General features: G+C 41.9%; 1 protein-coding gene across 3 annotated transcripts in view; it reads right to left on the bottom strand.

Annotated features, from left to right (window-relative positions):
• LOC134349117 (protocadherin-1-like) overlaps positions 1-20,739 on the bottom strand; it is a 524,282-nt gene that overhangs the window by 23,295 nt on the left and 480,248 nt on the right. The window contains exon 4 of one of the 3 annotated variants that reach the window (XM_063053003.1): positions 12,462-12,481. The exons of the other annotated variants lie outside the window; for them this stretch is intronic. Within the exon in view, the coding sequence (XP_062909073.1) occupies positions 12,477-12,481 (5 nt within the window). The 3' untranslated portion in view covers positions 12,462-12,476. Of the gene's footprint in view, positions 1-12,461; positions 12,482-20,739 lie in introns of those variants that run through there. 3 annotated transcript variants of the gene reach the window in all.

The raw sequence follows: 20,739 nt of genomic DNA, 5'->3' as shown, positions 1-20,739 counted from the left end.
AAGTAGGATAGATAAAGGGGATGCAATGGATATTGTATATTTGGACTTTCAGAAAGCCTTTGGCAAGGTGCCACACATGAGGCTGCTTACCAAGTTAAGAGCCCATGGTATTACTGGCTCAGTTAGAGCATTGACTGATTGGTAGGACACAGAGTGTGGGAATAAAAGGATCCTTTTCCGGTTGGCTGCCTGTGAATAGCGATGTTCCTCAGGGGCCAGTTTTGGGAGCATTTCTTTTTATGCTGTGTATCAATTATTTAGATGATGGAATAGATGACTTTGTTGCCAAGTTTGCAGATAATATGAAGATTGGTGGAGGGGTAGGTTGTGTTGAGGAAACAGGTAGGCTACAGAAGAACTTAGACAGATGAGCAGAATGGGCAAGGAAGTGGCAAATGAAATACAGTGTTGGAAAATACATGGTCATGCATTTTGGTAGAAGAAAGAAATGCACAGACTATTTTGTAAACTGGGAGAAAATCCAAAGATCTGAGATGCAAATGGACTGGGAGTCCTTGTGAAGACATCCTTAAGGTTAACTTGCAGGTTGAGTCAGGCTGAAGGCAAATGCAATGACAGCATTCATTTCAAGAGGTCTAGAATACAAGATCAAGGATGTGATGCTAAGGTTTATAAGGCACTGGCGAGGTTTCTCTCTGAGTACTGTGATCAGTTTTGGGCTCCCCATCTAAGAAAAAATGTGTTGGCATTGGAGAGGGTTCAGAGGTGGTTCACAAGGAGAGTCCGAGAATGATAGGGTTATCATACTGGAATTTAGAAGGATGAGGGGAGATCTCATTGAAACCTTTCAAATGTGGAAAGGCCTACTCTACTGGTCGTCAACCTTTTTATGCCCAAGATCCCCTACCTTGGCCTTAGTGAAAGGCAAGATTGACCTACTAAATCGTTTAGTCACACGCATGCGCACTAGGCAGAAAAGATCGGAAGTAAAACCTCGCAACCAGGAAACAACCTCTCTTTACAAACGGCTTTCCGTAGCGGGAGTATTGCTATATTATCATTATCTTAATTAGTATTACTTATTTTTATAATGGTCACATTACACCTTTAATTCTATATTTCATTATTTAATTTGATTTCAACACGAAAAATAAATGGATAAAAATTGACTGTTCCACTCAGTGTGATGACTGGGGCTGAAATTTGGCTCATAACTACAGACAGCCAGTTTGAGACAGTCTCTGAGATGTCTGTCAGTAAGACAGCTCCTGTACTTAGATTTCATAATTTTCATCTGTTGCAGCACAGCGCCCTCACAAACCTCCTGACAGACTGAACATTTGAATGGACAGTTTCCTTTGTTAGACTGAATGTTGAATCTGCCACGTTTTTCAGGTGTTTTGTATTGGTAAGCTGTTACTGAGACACTAATATAAGTTTCAGAGGTACGCAAGATAATGACACTACTGTTTTTTGTTTCTCAGTTCTTTTACATTTGGGGAATGTTGGAATTTAAAGGGGGAGAAGTGTTGTAATGTGAACATCATAAAGATAAGTTAATACAAATTAGGATAATGGTAATATAGCAATACTCCCACTATGCAGCTATGGAAAGCTGTTTGTAAAGAGAAGTTGCTTCTGGGTTGTGGGGTTTTACTTCCGGTCTTTTCTACCGCGTTGCATGGTGGGGGTGCTATACACATGCACACTGGGCAGAAAGAACGGAACTGAAACCCCGCAACCCGGAAACAATCTCTCTTTACAGCTTTCAGTAGCTGGAGTATTGCTATATTACCATTATCCTAATTAGTATTACTTATTTTTATAATGCTTACATTACAACAGTATTTGTGTATTTATTTATTTTTCTTTTTTTTGGGATCTACTGGGAAAGTTTCAAAGATCGACCGGTTGGTGACCACTAGCCTAGACGGTAGATGTGGAAAGGTTGTTTGCCATGGCGGGGGAATTTAGGACAAAAGTGTTCAGCCTCAGGATAGACAGACAATTATTTAAAACAGATATGCAAAGAAATTTCTTTAGCCAGAGGGTGGTGAATTTGTGAAATTTGTAACTACAGGCAGCTGTGGAGGCCAGGTCGTTGGGTGTATTTAAGGCAGAGAATAATAGCTTCTTGATTGGAACAAAGGTTATGGGAAGAAGGCCAGGGACTGGGGCTGAGGGGAGGAAATAGGATCAGCTAAAATTGAATGGCTGACCAAACATGATACGCCAAGTGCCTAATTCTGCTCCTATGTCTTCTGGTCTTATGGTCTAATAATAATAATAATAAATAAGTAAATAAATAATACTAAAAACACAAGTTTCAGAGTCCTTGAAAGCGAGTCCATTGGTTGAGTTCAATGATTAACGCTGGGGTGAGTGAAGTTATCCACACAGGTTCAGGAGCCTGATAGTTGAAAGGTAAAAATTGTTGCTGAACCTGGTAGCATGCGACCAGTCTCTGCCCCTAGCTATGCTGCAAACCTACTCCATCATATCCTACAGGTGGGGCCTTTCATTATCATGTACCCAGCTGTGCCTGTGCTAACCAATAATTAATACTTAAACCATCATCAAACTATTTAGGATTGAATGCTAGCAATTTGTCTGCAAGGTATACTCAGTTTACAGAAATGGTGGTTACAATTCATAGGTGCTTCATAATCTTCAAGCGTTGGGACCCTTATGAAGCAAAACATGCTTTATAAATGCAATAAATACAACAGATTCTCTGTTATTCCTTTAGATTTCAGAACCACAGCTGTATGTAGCTGTACATTCAGTGGTCTGCTCGTTAATGCAAGTGTCTAATGTGCCTTTCATGTGGCAGCAACTCAATGCATAAAAGCCTGTAGACATGGTCAAGAGGTTCAGTCGTTGTTCAGACCAAACATCAGAATGGGGTAGAAATGTGATACCGGAGACGTTGACCATGGAATAATTGTTGTTGCCTCATGGGGTGGTTTGAGTATCTCTGAAACTGCTGATCACCTGGGATGTTCACGCACACTATTCTGTCGAGTTTATAGAGAATTGTGCGGAAAACAAAAACCACCCAGTGAATGCAAGTTCTGTGGGTGAAAAAACCTTGTTAATGAAAGAGTTCTGAGTAGAATGGCCAGACTGTTTCGAGCTGACAGTAATGCAAATAGCCACGCATTACAACAGTGGTGTGCAGAAGAGCATCTCTGAAAGCACAACCTGTCAAACCCTGAAGTGGATGGGCTACAGCAGCAGAAGACCAAACTAGTTTCCGCTCCTATGGCCACATTATTAGGTACTTAACTGTGCATAAACAGCACAGAGTGTATCAGAATAGAGCGTTGTGGAACAAAAAGACAAAGATCACGGCTAGAGAGTCGCGGAATAAAAAGACAAAAATCACGGCAACCTCAATGCGACAAACTAACTCATTGTGCAATCACTGGAATCAAACGGATTTAACATCTGCCTGACTTCACAAAAACAAACTAAGAATTTATTGTCCAACATCTTAAGGAATAAGTTCTATCGGAATTCTTTTATTATTGTCATGTCCCAAGATAGAGTGAAAAGTTTCCAATGTATTTATACAGATCAAATCATTACACAGAGACTTAAGGTAGATCAAGGTAAAACAATAACAATGCAGAATAAAATGTAAAAGCTACTCAAAAAGTGCAATGCAGGTAAGCGATAAAGTGCAAGATCATAACAAGGTAGATTGTAAGGTGAAGGCTCCACCTTATCGTACAAGTTGTCCGTCAAGGGTCTGATAAGAGTGGGGTAGAAATTGCCCTTAACCCTGGCGGGTTATGTGCTTTCAGGAATTTGTATCTTCTACCTGATGGGAGAGGGGAGAGGAGAGAATGTCTGGGGCGGATGTGGTCTTTGATTATGCTGGCTGCTTTACTAAGGCATCGGGAAGTATAGACAAGAGTCCATAGAGAGGAAGCTGGGTCCTGTGATGTGCTGAGCTTTGTCCTCAACTCTCTGCAGTTTCTCGCATCACATGCAGAGCTGTTGCCATACAAGCTGTGATGCATTCAAAGAGAATGCTTTTTTATGGTCAATAGGGACAGGATGCAAAACAGTTTCTTCCCTGAGGTCATTAGGCTTCTGAATACTCTGCCACACTGCATTCATTGTGTCACTGGTTGATCTGTTCTGTACCTTACAATATTTAATTTATGCATTTTAGTTTGTTTATGTGTAATCCATCAGTAGATTTCATCCTTATTTTCTTAAGTTATTGTGTTATATATGTATTATGTATACTACAGTGAAGGTATAAATGTATATAGTTAAATGACAATAAATGTGACTTGACATTTCTTTATCCTCCTGAAGAAGTAGAAGCATTGGTGAGTTTTCTTAGCGATAATGTCAACGTAGTTGGGCCAGCACAGAATATTGGTACTGTTCACACCTATGACTGAGCTTTCAGAAGAGATAAGAAAGGAAAATAAATATTTCTGCTGAAGAGTAAGTCTAATGATTGAAACCGGGCTTTAGAGGAGTGGAGTTAACGTTTCCACACAAAGAGTAGGGGTGGGACTTTGTAATTCTCTAATGCGGAAGGCACTTAATGTAGGTCAATTGTTAATTTTAAACTTGGAATTGATAGGTTGCAGTTAACAAGGGATATGGGGTAAAAGGCAGGAAGTAGGTCACAGAGCAGCCAAGGACAGCACTACAGGCTCAATGGGCTAGATCGTCTTCCCTTCTTAAGAATGGAGGAGAGGAAAATGAACTTTGAAAGTTCAAAGATCAAAGTAAATTTATTATCAAAGTACAAAAAGTATATGTCACCACATAAAACCCTGAGATTCACTTTCTTCCAGGCATGCTCAATAAATCCAATAACCACAATAGAATCAATGAAAGACCGTAGCCACCAAGTGGACAACCAATGTGCAAAAGACAGCAAACTGTGCAAATACAAAAATAAAGAAGAAATAATAATAGCAAATGAATAAGCAATACGTATTGAGAACATGAGATGAAGTGTCCTTGAAAGTGAGTCCATAGGTTGTAAAAACAGTTCAGTGATGGGGCAAGTGAAGATGAATGAAGTTATCCCCGCTGGTTCAAGATGCCATTTCTTCTCCCCAGACTGACTGCTGTCATCCCCTTTCATGAAACAGATTGCAATACATCAAAATCGATGGGTAGTAATCTTTGAATCTGCACTGGAATTGCCTTGAAAATTCATGTGAAATCACCCAATCACCAGCAGAAGGAATAAAGGTAAACACTATTTTCCAAATGGGGAAAAAATTCTGAACTCAGAGGTACAAAGGGACTAGGGAATCCCTGTGCAAGATTCCCTAAAGGCTAATTTGCAGGTTGAAGGCAAATGCAATGTTAGCATTCATTTTGAGAGGACTAGAATATAAAGCAAGGATATAATGCTGAGGCTTTATAAGGCATTGGTCAGACCACACGGAACATTGTGAACAGTTTTAGGAGAGGGTCCATAGGAAGTTCATGAGAATGATCCCAGGAATGAAATAGTTAACATATGAGGAGCATTTTGATGGACCTGGGCCTGCACCCGCTGGAGTTAAAAGGAATGGTGGTGTTGGAAGCTCTTTGAAACCTGTCAAATGTTGAAAAGCTGAGATAAAGTGGACATGGAGAGAATGTTTCCTATAGAAGGGGAGTCTTGGACCAGAGGCACAGAATCAGAATAGAAGGACATGCTTTTAGAACAGAGATGAGGAGGAATTTCTTTAGCCTGATGGTGGTGAATCTGTAGAGGCCAAGGCATTTAAAACGTAGTTTGATAGGCTCTATTTAATAAGGGTGCCAAAGGTTATGGGGAGAAGACAGAAGAATGGATTGAGAGGATAATAAACCATCTGTGGTGGAATTAAAGAGCAGACATGATGGGCTAACTAACCTAATTCTGCTCCAATGACTTATGGATTATGGTTGAAAAGGAATTGGAAACAAATGCTAGTAAGACACAAAAGCATTAAGGCATTTGGTTTGAAGGTTTTAAAAGCAATTTTATTTTATAAATTGGCCATATTGGCCTTGAGAGTCAAGTTGATAACATCTGAATATTCTCATTTTATGATTTGTAATAAAGGTTTAATTTAACCTGAGTATCTTCATATGCCATCTCGTTGCAGCTATCATCAGGCAGGACGTAGGCTAGTGCAGAAATTGCATAAGTCAGGAAATTATAGGCCAGTGACCTTCAGTGGTGAGGAAGCTATTCGAAATTATTCTCAGTGTCTGGATATATAAGTATTTAGATAGACAGAGAATGGTTAGGGATTGTTAACATGGCTTTTTGTGTGGTAAGTCATGATAACTTAATTTTATAGAGTTTTTCAAGAAAGTTACCAAGGAAGGCAGTGGATGTTGTCTACATGGAATTTAGTAAGGTCTTTGACAAGGTCCTGCATGGGAAGTTGGTCAAGAAGGTTCAGTCGCTCAGCATTGAAGATGAGGCAATATTAAATAAGACCATAGCTTTGTGGAGAAGCCAGAAAGTGGTAGTAGAAAGTTGCTGCTCGGACTGGAGACCTGTGACGAGTGGCATACTGCAGGGATCAGTGCTGGGTTGTTTTTCTGCCATCAATATCAATGATCTCGATGATAATGTGTTAAACCGGATCAACAAATTTGCAAATGATGCTACGTATGGGGATGTAGTGGACAGCGAGAAAGACTATCAAAGATTAAAACAGGATCTAGACCTACTGCTGAAATGGACTGTAAAATGGCAGATGAAATTTAATACAGACAAGTGTGAGCTGTTGTGCTTTGGAAGGAGCAACCAGGGTAAGTTGTACATGGTGAATGGTAGGGCTCTGAGGAGTGTGGTAGAACAAAGGTATCTGGAACTGTAGGTCCATAATTCATTGAAAGTGGTGTCACAGGTAGATATGGCTGTAATGAAAGTTTTTGGCATGTTGGCCTTCATAAATCAATGAATTCAGTATAGGATTTGCGGTTATGTTGAAATTGTAAAAGACATTGGTGAAGCCTAATTTGGAGTATATTGGTCACCTACCTACAGGAAAGATTTAAATAAGATTGAAAGAGTGCAGAGAAAATTTGCAAGTATGTTTCTTGGACTTGACGATCTGAGTTTTAGGGTAAGGTTGAATAGGTTAAGACTTCATTCTCTAGAATGTAGAGATTGAGGGGAGATTTGACAGAAGTATACAAAATTAGGAGTGGGTATAGATAGAGTAAATGCAAACAGACTTTTTCCACTGAGGTTGGGTGAGACTAGAACTAAGAGAGATGTGAGAGTGTGGAATGAGCTGCCAGTGGAAGTGGTGGATGCAGGGTGAATTTCAACAGCTAAGAGAAATTTCGATAGATACATGGATGGAAGAGATATGGAGAGCTATGTTCAGGGTGGAGTCGATGTGACTAGGCAGATTAATGGTTTGACATGAACAAGAAGGGCTGAACAGCCTGTTTCCATGCTGTAGTGTTCAATGACTCTATGACTCTAAGCTGTTCCTGGGACATTGAGTATGCATCTTCAATAATTAAAGGCTTAAATAATTCTTTATTTAACTCAAAACAAAAATCCTACTTGTCTTTCTCCCGAGAGCTGATCTCTCCCTTTCCTGACAGCATTCAGACGTCCAAGTTTGAATGTAACATCTTTGGCTTAATGCAGACATAGTGCGTTTTATTCCCGTATAGTAGGGCAATGGAGGGATCCTGAGGTTTAGTGTTCTGAATGTTGTACTACAGACTCTGCTCAGGAGCCATCCAGTTGCAGGTTTATCTGGGCAGATCCAGGCAGGTCAGAATACACACCCCCAAAATCAGTTCTCCCTGATCTTGGTAAAGTTTTCGGTGTTCTTTCTCCTATTATTAAGAATGTTGCAATCCTAAATTTAGTTCACATCTGCTGAGACCTGCAAAGACTGCCCACCTTTACTAATATTAATGAACTAGTCCCTATTCTACTTTACTTGATTGATTTTGAAGGAAGCTAAACCAATGCAACACATTCCCTGTATCCTCTGTAGATCCTCCCCATCACTTCTGAGTGTTGTTTGCATTCCACTCTGTCATCCATAGCTAGCAAGCAAGAGACTGGGTTTATTTATTTATTTATTGAGACACAGTGTGGAATACAGACATCCCACTCTGCAAAAACTCATTTCAGGGAGGTAGCACCCCCGCCCCCTGCAACCCCATATCTTCCCCCCCCCCCAGTCGACCTCCAAGAGAGTATGTAATACTTTGTTTAGTGATTTTGTCTAATCTGTAAACCAAGTTGGGTATTTGCAGAAAATGTGACATTAAAATATGTACATATATTATATTATATCATATTATCATGTTGTGTTGGCACATGGCCAAGTGTTTAAGGCATTCGTCTAGTGATTTGAAGGTCGCTAGTTCGAGCCTTGGCTGAGGCAGCGTGTGTGTCCTTGAGCAAGGCACTTAACCACACATTGCTCTGCGACGACACTGGTGCCAAGCTGTATGGGTCCTAATGCCCTTCCCTTGGACAACATTGGTGGCATGGAGAAGGGAGACTTGCAGTATGGGCAACTGCTGGTCTTCTATACAACCTTGCCCAGGCCTGCGCCCTGGAAACCTTCCAAGGCGCAAATCCATGGTCTCATGAGACTAACGGATGCCTATCATGTTTATTCTATTACAACTTTAAGCAAGTCTACAGGGAGTTTGGCCTCATCACGTAGGACATCAATAGAGTAGCTCCTTAGCAGCCAGCTAGCTAGTTTAAATAACGTTAGCTATGCTAATGACCGAATGACACCTGTTAAACTCACCTCAACGTGTCTTTTACATTTTAACCCACCATTGGCAATAGAAAAGTCACCATTGCAAACAGTGCAGCGAGCAACACTGTCATTATTTTTGAGGTCGACTGTAAAGCCTGCCCACAGAGAAAACTGATAGGTCTACTTAGCACGAAGAGAGACCAATCAGGATGCTTGCTCTTGCTCTCGTTCTCGCTCTCGTTCTCCCTTTCTTTCTCAAAAAAATCGATTTCCAGGATATTGTACATAACTTCCGGGCGTTAGGGAGCCTCTATCAATATGCAGGAGACTCCCGGAACTTCCGGGAGAGGTGGGATGCTTGGGAATAGGCCCTTCTGGCGCTTTGAGCCATGCAAACCCGACAATCCCCTGATTTAATCCTAGCTTAATCACGGGATAATTTACAAACCTACCAGTCGGTACATATTTGAAACGTGGGAGGAAGCAGGACCAGCCGGAGGAAACCCATGCCGTCACGGGGAGAACATACAAACCCCCTTACAGGCAGAGGCGGGAAATGAACCCAGATCACTGGAACTGTAAAGTGTTTTGCTAACTGCTTCACTACCGTGCTGCCCATTCACATTCCAACCCATAAGTAGAACATTTAGGAGGCGCAAGAGACTGCAGCAGCTGGAATCCAGGGCAACAAAAAGTGCTGGAGGAATTCAGCAGGTGAGGCAGAGTCCGTAGAGAGAGATGAACTCGACGTTTTGGGTTAAGCCCATTCAGTTAGAGATAAAAGAGAGATAGCCACTATAAAGAGGTAAGTGGCAGGGCTGTGGTAGGACCTGGCAGGCAATAGGTGAGAGAGAGATGATGGAAGTGGTGACTGAGGCTGGAACTTTGCTGATCCTTTTAGTGAGAATGAATCAAAACTTCAGCAGATGTCATGAACAGAAAGTCTGATGTCATGAACGGAATGAATGATGCCGTAAGCAGAAAGCTCAAGTTCAAATTTAATTGTCATTCAACCATACATGAATGCAGCCAAACAAAAAAACATTCCGCCGGAACTAAGGTACAAAACACAGTAATAACAGTCGTACACAGCACAAGAGTCATATAGTACATATAAGACCATAAGACAAAGGAGCAGAAGTTGGACATTCGGCCCATCGAGTCTGTTCCGCCATTTTATCATGAGCTGATCTATTCTCCCATTTAGTCCCACTCCTCCGCCTTCTCACCATAACCCTTGATGCCCTGGCTACTCAGATACCTATCAATCTCTGCTTTAAATACCCCCAATGACTTGACCTCCACTGCCGGCCATATAATTATGATAGCAGTAAACATATAGTCAAAAATAATATAGTTCAAGTCCCTGAGTGTCATGTCCTGTGGGCTGATGGTGCATGGGATATTGTTGGTAAGCAGTCCGATCCTCACGTGCTAGTTTGCAGCCGCAGGTGAAAGCACTCCAGCTTGTCTTTCTCCAGATGAACACTGGAGGGCTGCACGAACCAGAGCAGCTAGCCCCACATATCAGCATGGCCTCATGCCGTGCTACACCGTCACAAGCGTCTCTTCCCCTGGGCAGTTGCAAGTGGCAATCCGGCAGCATGAGGGGCTGGTCCGTGCACAGCCGAGGACACGCAGCTCAGCTCCTCCCCCTCCCGCTGATGGTCTCGCCAATGATTCAGTGAACTAGACTCACAGTATTCCACACTACTGATGTCACCGGGGTCTGGACATCACAAGAGAAACGTGTGATATCTTGAGCAGAAAGTGTGATGTCACAAGCAGAAAGTATGATGTCATGAGCAAACCTGTGATGTCAAGAGCAAATGTGTGATGTCGTAAGCAGAATGTGTGATGAGACAAGCAGAAGGCATTGCAACATGCGATGTAACATGCAGATCTGACGAGATCATGCACAAAGAATAGGAAGTTGTAGATGGAAGGATAGTGAAGGTGTTTGTAACATGAGCAGAAAATGTAAATTCTTGAGCAGAAATTGTAAGGTTGTATTTAACTTATCCTGACTCTGCAGGCCATCAGATCCCTCATTGCAAGTTTGCTCACGGAAGTTTACATCAGTAGAGCTGTTCCACCTCCGGTACAGGGAGAGGCACAGACTGAAAAACAATAGCCACACTACTATATATATTTTTTCAAACTATATGCGTTGTGACCACTCTAGATGCACACCCAGTCCAGTATTGTGCAGGGAGATCACCATGGCAACCAGTGGGCCTGCAATTCTCAAGTCAGACAAGCGCCATCCTGAAAGCTGATTACAGATTCTCGCTAGCGTTTTGGAACAATCAATTTGTCCAATAGGCGCATCATGCAGCACACATTAATCTAGAGCTTCATTTCATCATTCTCCAGAAGAGCATCTAATTGCTGCTTCATGCTAAATAAACATCCAAATCTATTAGCAGGAAAGTGAAACTGTAACAACCTATCAGTTTCTGTGGATAGAATATAGAACGTAGAAGAGTACAGCACAGGAACAGACCCTCTGGCCCACAGCAAAGTGCCAAACCAGTTAATTTTGTAATCAAATGGCCAACTAATTGCTTCTGCCTACTTATTGTCCATATCACTCCATTTTCCTCATATTCATGAAACTTTCTACACGTCTCCTAAAAGTTTAATGTCTCTGCCTCAACCACCACCCCAGGCAGTGTATTCCAGACACTCCCCACTCACTGAGTAAAATGCTTGCCCCTCACATCTCCTTTGGAATTACCTCTCTCACTTTAAATGCTTGCCACCTGGTTTTAGACATTTCAACCCTGGGAAAAAGGTATTGTCTGTCCATTCTGTCTATGCCTCTCATTATCTTATAAACCTCTATCAGATCTCCCATAGATGGACCGTACCTTATATCAAAATAATACACAAAATGTTTGCAACTTCTTAACAGCTGCTTGGAAGATAGTTTGCATGCAAATATGTGAATGAACTTGCACTAGACATGACTATAGGATGGGGAAACATAATTATTACTTGTATACTTCTGTCTCTTCAGGTAAAGTCCAGGCACTTGACTGCCCTCTAAGCTGCTACACTGCAGAAGCTTCAGGTGTCAATGTGACACATCATGAAACACTCAATCTTCTACAGATGCACTGTAGGAGGTATCCTGGCTGGGACTGGTTTCTTCATGGCTTGCAGTGGGAAGTTCAACACTCAAGGGACTGTACAGGGTAGTGCACACTCCCTGTTCCATCCTGCGTGCAGCACTCCCCACCATGGACAGCACCATCTCAACAAGGTAGTAGATAAAATTATGAGGGGCATAGATAGGGTAGGTGCAAGCAGGCAATTTTTCCACTGAGGTTGGTTGAGACCGGAACTAGAGGTTAAGACGAAATGTTTAAAGGCAACTTGAGGAGGAACTTCTTCACTTGCCGAGTGGTATGACTGTGTGATGGGCTGTGATGGATACGGGTTCCATAAGATATAGACAGGAGGCATACAGAGGGCTACGGTCCAGGTGCGGGTTGATAGAACAAGGCAGATTAAGTGTTTGGCACAGACTATTTGGACCAAAGGGCCTTTTTCTATGCTGTAGTGGTCTTCACTCTTTCTCATTTACTTGAGAGGGTAGACAGGCTCTAAGATACACATTTTATATCAAAGTTTAAAGAAAATTTATTATCAAAGTGCATATATGTCACCAGATACAACCCTGAGAGTCATTTTCTTGTGGGCATACTCAATAAATCCGTAATAGAATAATAACCGCAAGAGCATCAATGAAAGACCACACCGACCTGGGCACTCAACCAGTGTGCAAGATCAATCTGCAAATACAAAAAGAAGGAAACAATAAACAAATAAGCAATAAATATTGAGATTGTGAAATGAAAAGATGAAGACAAGCAGGTCCCAACCATAAGTGAACTACGAACCTTTAACGACAATATTCTGCTTCAAGCCCCAAACCAACTAACCTACATACAACCTCATTCAGAAATCCCACCTCTGTGTCTCAAACACAAGTGTTCTGTTTCCACTTATTAAGTCAAAGATGATGACAATAAATACTTCTGAGCCACTTAAATTGATTAGAAGAGTTTCAGATGCACTACTCCAGATTCAGATCCAAGGAAAAAGCTGTCCCACAGGGATGGTAACATCTTTTTTAGCTAAAAGGTTTGCTGACAGAAAATGAGTGCAATTGGCTTTCAACTGTAAGTGCCTGAAAATAACTCCAGCAGCCTAACTCTTCCAATTAGGCAGAAAGGTCACTGGGGATCAAAGTGTCAGGGGTTCTCCTTGTAGTTTTAAAGATCACTTTTGAGTTTTTAAAAAAAACTGGTTCAAAAGGCTAGAGGATGGAGAACAACAGGGAAAAAGATTCCGGGAACTAGGGAAGGGATCGCAGTTTCTCACAAGGCAATGAAAATAAGTTCAAGTGAAATGTTCAAAAGTGGATTGGAAAAATACCTGAACCAAAAAAACCCACAAAAAAACACAAAGGTATGTGGGAAAAAGTAAGTTAGATCTTCAACAGCATTTAAATAACATTTGGATAAGTGCATGGATAGGGGAGGGTTTAGAGGGATGTGGCCCAAACCTGGGCTAATGGGATGAGTCTGATGGGCACCATAGTCAGCATGGACAAGTTGGTCTGAAGGGTCTGCTTCTATACTCTATTACTCAATGCCTCTTCAAAAGATCCAGGTCAAAATCGAAGGACTGAATGCCTCATCTCTATTGTGTTAGTCTATTGCTCTGAATTATAGTCTGAGCCTGTGTGATTGCCAAAGGCTATTCTGTCAGTCTGAGGCCAGAGCTCCTGGTTTATCCTTCGATCTATAAGGAATCCGTTTTGCCAAAAGGTCACAGATCTGAAGCATTGTCTGTTTATCTCTATGAATGCTGCCTGACCCGCTAAGTATTTCCAGAGCTTTCTGTTTCTCTTTCAGATTTCTAGCAGCTTCTGTACTTTTTTCTAAATGTTTCAATTAGACTCCAGCTGATCAGGACACTAGATGTAGAGTGACAGATACTGGAAAGTCTCAAGTGATTAGAGAAAATGTGACAATGATTTTGTTATTCATTAACCTTGAGAACTGTATGAAATAGGATCTGTGCACACTGATCCAATGAATTCCAGTAAGAGAGCACACCACTAGGTTCAGGAACTTTTATCCAATCAGCGTGGATAACTTCACTCACCTCAACACTGAACCAATGTACTCATTTTCAAGGACCTATAACTCATGTTTTCATCATCCATCCATCGATTGCATTTGCTCAGTTTGTCTTTTGCATATTGGTTGTTTGTCAGTCTTTGTGTGTAGTTTTTAATTGATTCTAGTGTATTTCTTTGATCTACTGTGAATGCCTGCAAGAAAGTGAATCTCAGATTAGTATATGGTGACTCAGAGTAGTATGTGTTGGCACTGTGGCCAAGTGGTTAAGGTGTCAGTCTAGTGATCTGAAGGTCGCTAGTTTGAGCCTCAGCTGAGGCAGCGTGTTGTGTCCTTGAGCAAGGCACTTAACCACACATTGCTCTGTGATGACACCGGTGCCAAGCTGTATCGGCCCTAGTGCCTTTCCCTTGGACAACATCGGTGACGTGGAGAGGGGAGACTTGCAGCATGGGCAACTGCCAGTGTTCCATACAACTTTACCCAGGCCTGCACCCTGGAAACCTTCCGAGGCGCAAATCTATGATCTCATGAGACTAATGGATGCCTATGTGGTGACATACCGAATATATTTATTTATTGAAACGCAGTGTGGAATAGGCCCTTCCAGCCCTTCGAGCCGCACCAGCCAGCAGCTCCCAGTTTAACCCTAACCTAATTACAGGACAATTGATAATGACCAATTAACCTACTAACTGGCAATCTTTGGACTGTGAGAGGAAACCCGAGCACCTGGAGGAAACCTACGCACAGGGTCATGGGGAGAACGTATAAACTCCTTGCAGGCAGTGGCAGGAATTGAACCCAGGTCACTGATACTGTAAAACATCGTGGTACCACTATGCTACTGTGGCATTCCACACCCCCCCCCCCAGCCACTCCCTCGACAATTATACAATCTCAGGGTTGTATACAGTAGCATACTTTGATAATAAGCTTACTTTGAACGTTAAACTCTGAAACAGTGATTTATAACCATGCAGTTCTGATTGAGAAAATGCATGAGAGAAGCAAGTTGATTACGCAGTCACAGGGTTGTATACAGTGACATATTTTTATGATAAATGTACTTGGCAATTTGAGAGAGGGATAGAGAAAAAGCAGTGGAATGAGAGAGAGAGTGATAGAATCAGCAGAAAAAGTATAATCAAGAGAAACTGAGAAGAGAGTGGGTGGGAAAGAATGAGAAAGAGAGTGAGAGGGAGATGAAGTTAGGTGATTAAGAGGATAAGAGGTAGATATGTAGAAAATGACAGAAGAGATAGTAGAAGGTAGAAATTGAAGCACATGGAACCTTGGGATGAACTCAGTGGGTCAGGCAGCATTTGTGATCTGTTGCACCTTGGTAGGACAAATGCAAGGAGACAGTACTGAGCAGAGATATCTTGGGGTCCAAGTTCATAGCTCCTTGAAAGTGGCTACACAGGTCAAAAGGGTGGTTAAGAAGACCTATGGAATGCTTGCTTTTATTAGTTGAGGTATTGAATGTGAAAGTCAAGAGGTTATGTTGCAACTTTATGGAATAATGGATAGGCCACATCTGGAGTATTGCATACAGTCCTGGTCCTGGACCCATTACAGTAAGAGTGCTGAGGCTTTGGAGAGGGTGCAGAACAGGCTTGCCTGGTTTGGAGGGTATGTGCTATCAGGAGAGGCGGATAAACTTGGATAGTTTTCTCTGGTGTGGTGGAGGCTCAGGGACAATCTGATAGAGGTTTAGAAGATTATGAGAGGCAAAGATGGAGTAAGGGAATATCGTTTTCCCAGGGTAGAAATGCTTCATGCCAGAGGGCATGCATTGACAGTGAGAGAGGGTAGGTTCAAGGAGGATGTGAGAGGTGTTCTATACTCTGAGAGTGGTCGATGCCTGGAGTACTTTGCCTGAAATGATGGTAGAGGCAAATACATTAGAGATTTTTAAGAGACTTTTAAATAGGCACATGAATATGAAGACTATGGAAGGATACGTTTGGGTAGGAGGTTTTGGAGGTTCTTTTAGAGGAGCTTTTTAGCTGGTTCGGAACAACATTGTGGGCCAAAGGGCCTATTTCTATGCTGTATTGTTCTATGTCTATGTCTATCAGCGGAGAGAAATGACCAGTCAAAATTTTGGGTCGAGAACTGTCACCAGATCCACCTAAAACATTGACTGTCCATCTCCCACCATGATGTTGAGTTCCTGCAGAAGCTTTTTTTTTGGGTGAGAGAGGCTGTCAGATGGAGAGAACGATAGTTAAGGTTTCAGATAAAAGGAAAGAGAAAAAGAGAGAATGAGAATGAAAGAGAATTAAGACAGAGACGAAACGAAGGACTGGTCTTCAAATACAATAATTTTAGTGAATTCAATTTCATTACAGAGCAGATCAAAGTCCAATTCTATCTTGAAAATTACATTTGATTGAAGGAATTGGCATTTTATGTCAATTTTAGAAGTCTACCAAGATGCTGCATTTCAAACAGGAGCATGATAAAGTACAATGATTATAAGAAAAGATAGCTTATATAATGGAATGCTGTGAGGTGTCAGATCTGAAAATAGCAACCATTTTAAAATCAATTTCATTTCAAACTAACAATCTCCCCTACTGGGTTTAAGAATATTGCTGCCGTCACACACATTGAATAATATACACACCTGGGAGAAGTTTTAAAAACAGTATTCATTTTTGATGTCATAGAGTCATAGAACACCACAGCGCAGAATCAGGACCTTTGACCCATCTAGTCTGTGCCAAACTATTACTCTGCCTAGTCCCATTGACTGATACAGATACAGAGCCAATGAAATGCGGTTAGCATTTAACCAGAAATGCAAAGAATAGTGTTATTTACAAAATAACTGTGAATAATAAGTAAGTGCTACAGCACACAAATATAAAAGTACTGAGACAGTACAGTATAGATGCAATACTGCTTAGCGCTGTGATGTGAGGTTCAGCAGGGTCACAGCCTCCGGGAAGAAGCTCTTCCTGTGCCTGCTGGTGTGGGAATGGAGGCTCCTGTAGCGCCTACCGGATGAGAAGAGAGTAAAAAGTCCATGGTTAGGGTGAGATGCTTCCTTGATAATGCTTTTCGCCCTGCCCAGGCAGCGTTTATGGTAGATGTTCTCAATGGTGGGCAATTGGGTGCCAATAATCCGCTAGGCAGTTTTCACCACACGCTGGAGTGCTTTGCAGTCCGATACGGGACAATTGCCATACCACACTGAGATGCAGTTGGTGGGTATGCTCTCAATGGTACAGCAGTAAACGTCCGTCAGTATCCTAGGACAGAGGTGAGCTTTCTTGATGCTCCTCAGGGAATAAAGGTGCTGTTGCACCTTTTTGATCAGGATGGAGGAGTTCAGGGACCAGGTGAGATCCTCGGAAATGTGGACACCAAGGAATTTGAAGCTTGATACACGCTCCACTACAGCTCCGTTGATGTAGATGGGGACGTGAGTGTGGCTCCTGTCATGCCTGAAGTCCACAATGATCTCCTTGGTCTTCTGGGTGTTAAGGGCCAGGTTGTTGCATTTATCCTGTCTATGTTGTTGTTGAGTGTCACCGAGTCGCCATCGACTCAAGGCGACCTCATGGATAGTGTAGTTGATAATGCTGAAGTAGATTACCAGGTCTTTCTTCTGCACAGATACTGCTGCTGCCCAGGTTTAACCCGGCTGGATTCAAACTCAGAACCATCCGCCTTGAAGTCCTGTGCTGATGCCACTGGCTGGCCCTATCTATATCCCTCATAATTTTGTATACCTCTCAATCTTCTACTTTCCAGGAATGAAGGCCTAATTTATTCAACTTTTCACTATAACAGATCCCCTGTAGATTTCCCCTACACACTTTTGATCTTATTAATGCCTTTCCTATAGAAATGTCTGCTGCTTATTTGCATTCGTCTCCTGGAGAAGGTCATTCTTGAGTGGGCTTTTCTGGTAGTCTATATCCCCACCCAAGAATCTAATGCTAATTTGTTGATGATCTGTAGGGGTAATGACACATCTAACCTGATAACAGGATCATTTTTGTTTCCATGAAGCAGTCATGAAGAGTGACCAGTGTGGTTCAGTAGAGTAGCTCCATCATAACCTCATCAACATCAATCCAGTCCCGACTTCAGGTGCTGTACATGTGGAGTTTGCTTGTCCTCCCAGTGTGATAGTCATAGTCATAGTCATACTTTATTGATCCTGGGGGAAACTGGTTTTCGATACAGTTGCACCATAAATATTAAACAGTAATAAAACCATAAATAGTTAAATAGTAATATGTAAATTATGCCAGGAAATACGTCCAGGACCAGCCTATTGGCTCAGGGTGTCTGACCCTCCAAGGGAGGAGTTGTAAAGTTTGATGGCCACAGGCAGGAATGACTTCCTATGACGCTCTGTGCTGCATCTCGGTGGTATGAGTCTCCGGCTGAATGTACTCCTGTGCCCAACCAGTATATTATGTAGTGGATGGGAGACATTGTCCAAGATGGCATGCAACTTGGACAGCATCCTCTTTTTAGACACCACCGTCAGAGAGTCCAGTTCCATCCCCACAACATCACTGGCCTTACGAATGAGTTTGTTGATTCTGTTGGTGTCTGCCACCCTCAGCCTGCTGCCCCAGCACATAACAGCAAACATGATCGCACTGGCCACCACAGACTCGTAGAACATCCTCAGCATCGTCCAGCAGATGTTAAAGGACCTCAGTTTCCTCAGGAAATAGAGACGGCTCTGACCCTTCTTGTAGACAGCCTCAGTGTTCTTTGACCAGTCCAGTTTGTTGTCAATTCGTATGCCCAGGTATTTGTAATCCTCCACCATGTCCACACTGACCCCCTGGATGGAAACAGGGGTCACCGGTACCTTAGCTCTCCTCAGTTCTACCACCAGCTCCTTAGTCTTTATCACATTAAGCTGCAGATAATTCTGCTCACATGATGTGACAAAGTTTCGTACAGTAGCCCTGTACTTAACCTCTGTGTCAGTGACTGAATGGGTTTCCTCTTGATGCTCTGGTTTCCACCCACATCCTATCAAAATGTGCATTGGGAGGTTAATTAGCCAGTGTAAATTGTGCAGAAGGTGAGTCCACATCCCATGGACTACCTTTTACGGCCTCTACAACTGGTGTTCTCATTATTTACTGCTTTTTAAAAAAATTAATATCCTTTTTTCCTGTTTTGTATTTGCACAGTGAATGTTTGTGTTTGTCATGTATGGTTTTCCATTGATTCCATTATATTTCTTTTGTATTTACTGTGAAAGCCCACAAGAATATGAATCTCAAGGTTGTATATGGTGACATACTAGTACTTTGATAATACATTTATTTGAACTTTGAGTTGTAAAATCTAGCTGAGTTGATGGGATGTAGGGACAATGGTTTAAAGATAAATATTGGCTTAATTTCTCACATGTTTCTCTAAACATCAAAACATACAGTACATCAACAATCAGCACAGTCCAAGATGTGCTAGAGGAAGGCTACAAGTATCACCATGCTTCCAGCGCCAACATAGCATGGCCACAATTTACGAACTCTAACTCATACGTATTTCTTTTGAATCTGGGAGGAAACTGGAGCACCTGGAAAAAAGCTACATGTTCACTGGGAGATTAGACAGTGAAAGGGATTGAACCCTAGTCTTGCAGATGGGACAGTAAGGTGCTAACGGCTACACTACCATGCAACCCTTGGTACTGTACAATGGGTTATAAGAAAAATAGTGGGCAGTATGGTTGCCCTCTCAGCCAGTATCGACTTGATGGGAAAAATCACCTCCTTGAGGAAATATGAATGTGTGTCAGTTCCTGATCTGGTTTGTAACATATGTTGGCCACAGTACACTAATATCTCAAATTTAGAAGTTTAAACTTTATGTTCAAAACATGATTGATAAGGCAGATTTGTAGATGTTGGCTTCATGTACCCTAGCCAGGAATTTGATATGTTAGGTTGGCCCAGAATTTAGAACACTAGAAATAGCAATTTGGATATAAAAAATTGGCATGGTGGAAGAAGGCAGAGGGGTGGTATTGGAGAGTTGCTTTTCATATTGGAAGCTGGTATACACAGCAATTTTTGATGGATACTTTATTGCTCGTCATATTATTTATATATACGATTTGACAGGGAATGCAGATGCCATGTTTGCAAATTTATAAGTTTGCAAACGATGCCTAAATGGTGCCATAATGAAGAGCAAAGAAGGTTGTCTAAAGTTACAACAGGATATGGGTCATTTAGGGTGAGTGGGTAAAGAAGTGGTGAATGGAATTTAATGCAGACAAGTAAGAGGTGAAATATTTTGAGAGGTTAAACCAAGCCACGATATGTACAGTGAATGGTAGGGCCCTGAGCAGTGTTATTGAACAGCAACCTTGGGGGAAAGTCCATAGTTCTCCGGAGGTTCAAAGTTCAGAGTAAATTTTTTATCAAAATAAAGAGCTATGCAAAAGTCTTCATCACCTTAGTAGTATATTTGAGCCTAAAACTTTTGCACAGTATGGTATTTGTCAAGGTAATACTCTGGTTAAGATTTCCATTGCTATGCTAGTTCATATTAGCAGATTTCTGTAAAAGCATTGGAAGAATGGGCAAAGAAGTGGCAAATGAAATACAATGTTGGAAGGTGTATGGTTATGCACTTTGGCAGAAGAAATAAACGGGCAGACTATTATTTAAATGGGGAAAGAATTCAAAGTTCTGAGATGCAACGGGACTTAGGAGTCCTCGTACAGGATACCCTTAAGGTTATCCTCCAGGTTGAGTCGGTGGTGAAGAAGGCGAATACAATGTTGGCATTCCTTTCCAGAGGAATAGAGTATAGGAGCAGGGATGTGATGTTGAGGCTCTTTAAGGCGCTGGTGAGACCCCATTTGGAGTACTGTGGGCAGTTTTGGTCTCCTTATTTAA

The sequence above is a fragment of the Mobula hypostoma genome, chromosome 7, assembly GCF_963921235.1.
Source record: "Mobula hypostoma chromosome 7, sMobHyp1.1, whole genome shotgun sequence".
Classification (NCBI taxonomy): domain Eukaryota; kingdom Metazoa; phylum Chordata; class Chondrichthyes; order Myliobatiformes; family Myliobatidae; genus Mobula; species Mobula hypostoma.
Note: the sequence above shows the minus strand (reverse complement) of the source record. Positions and strands in the feature narration are given on the sequence as shown.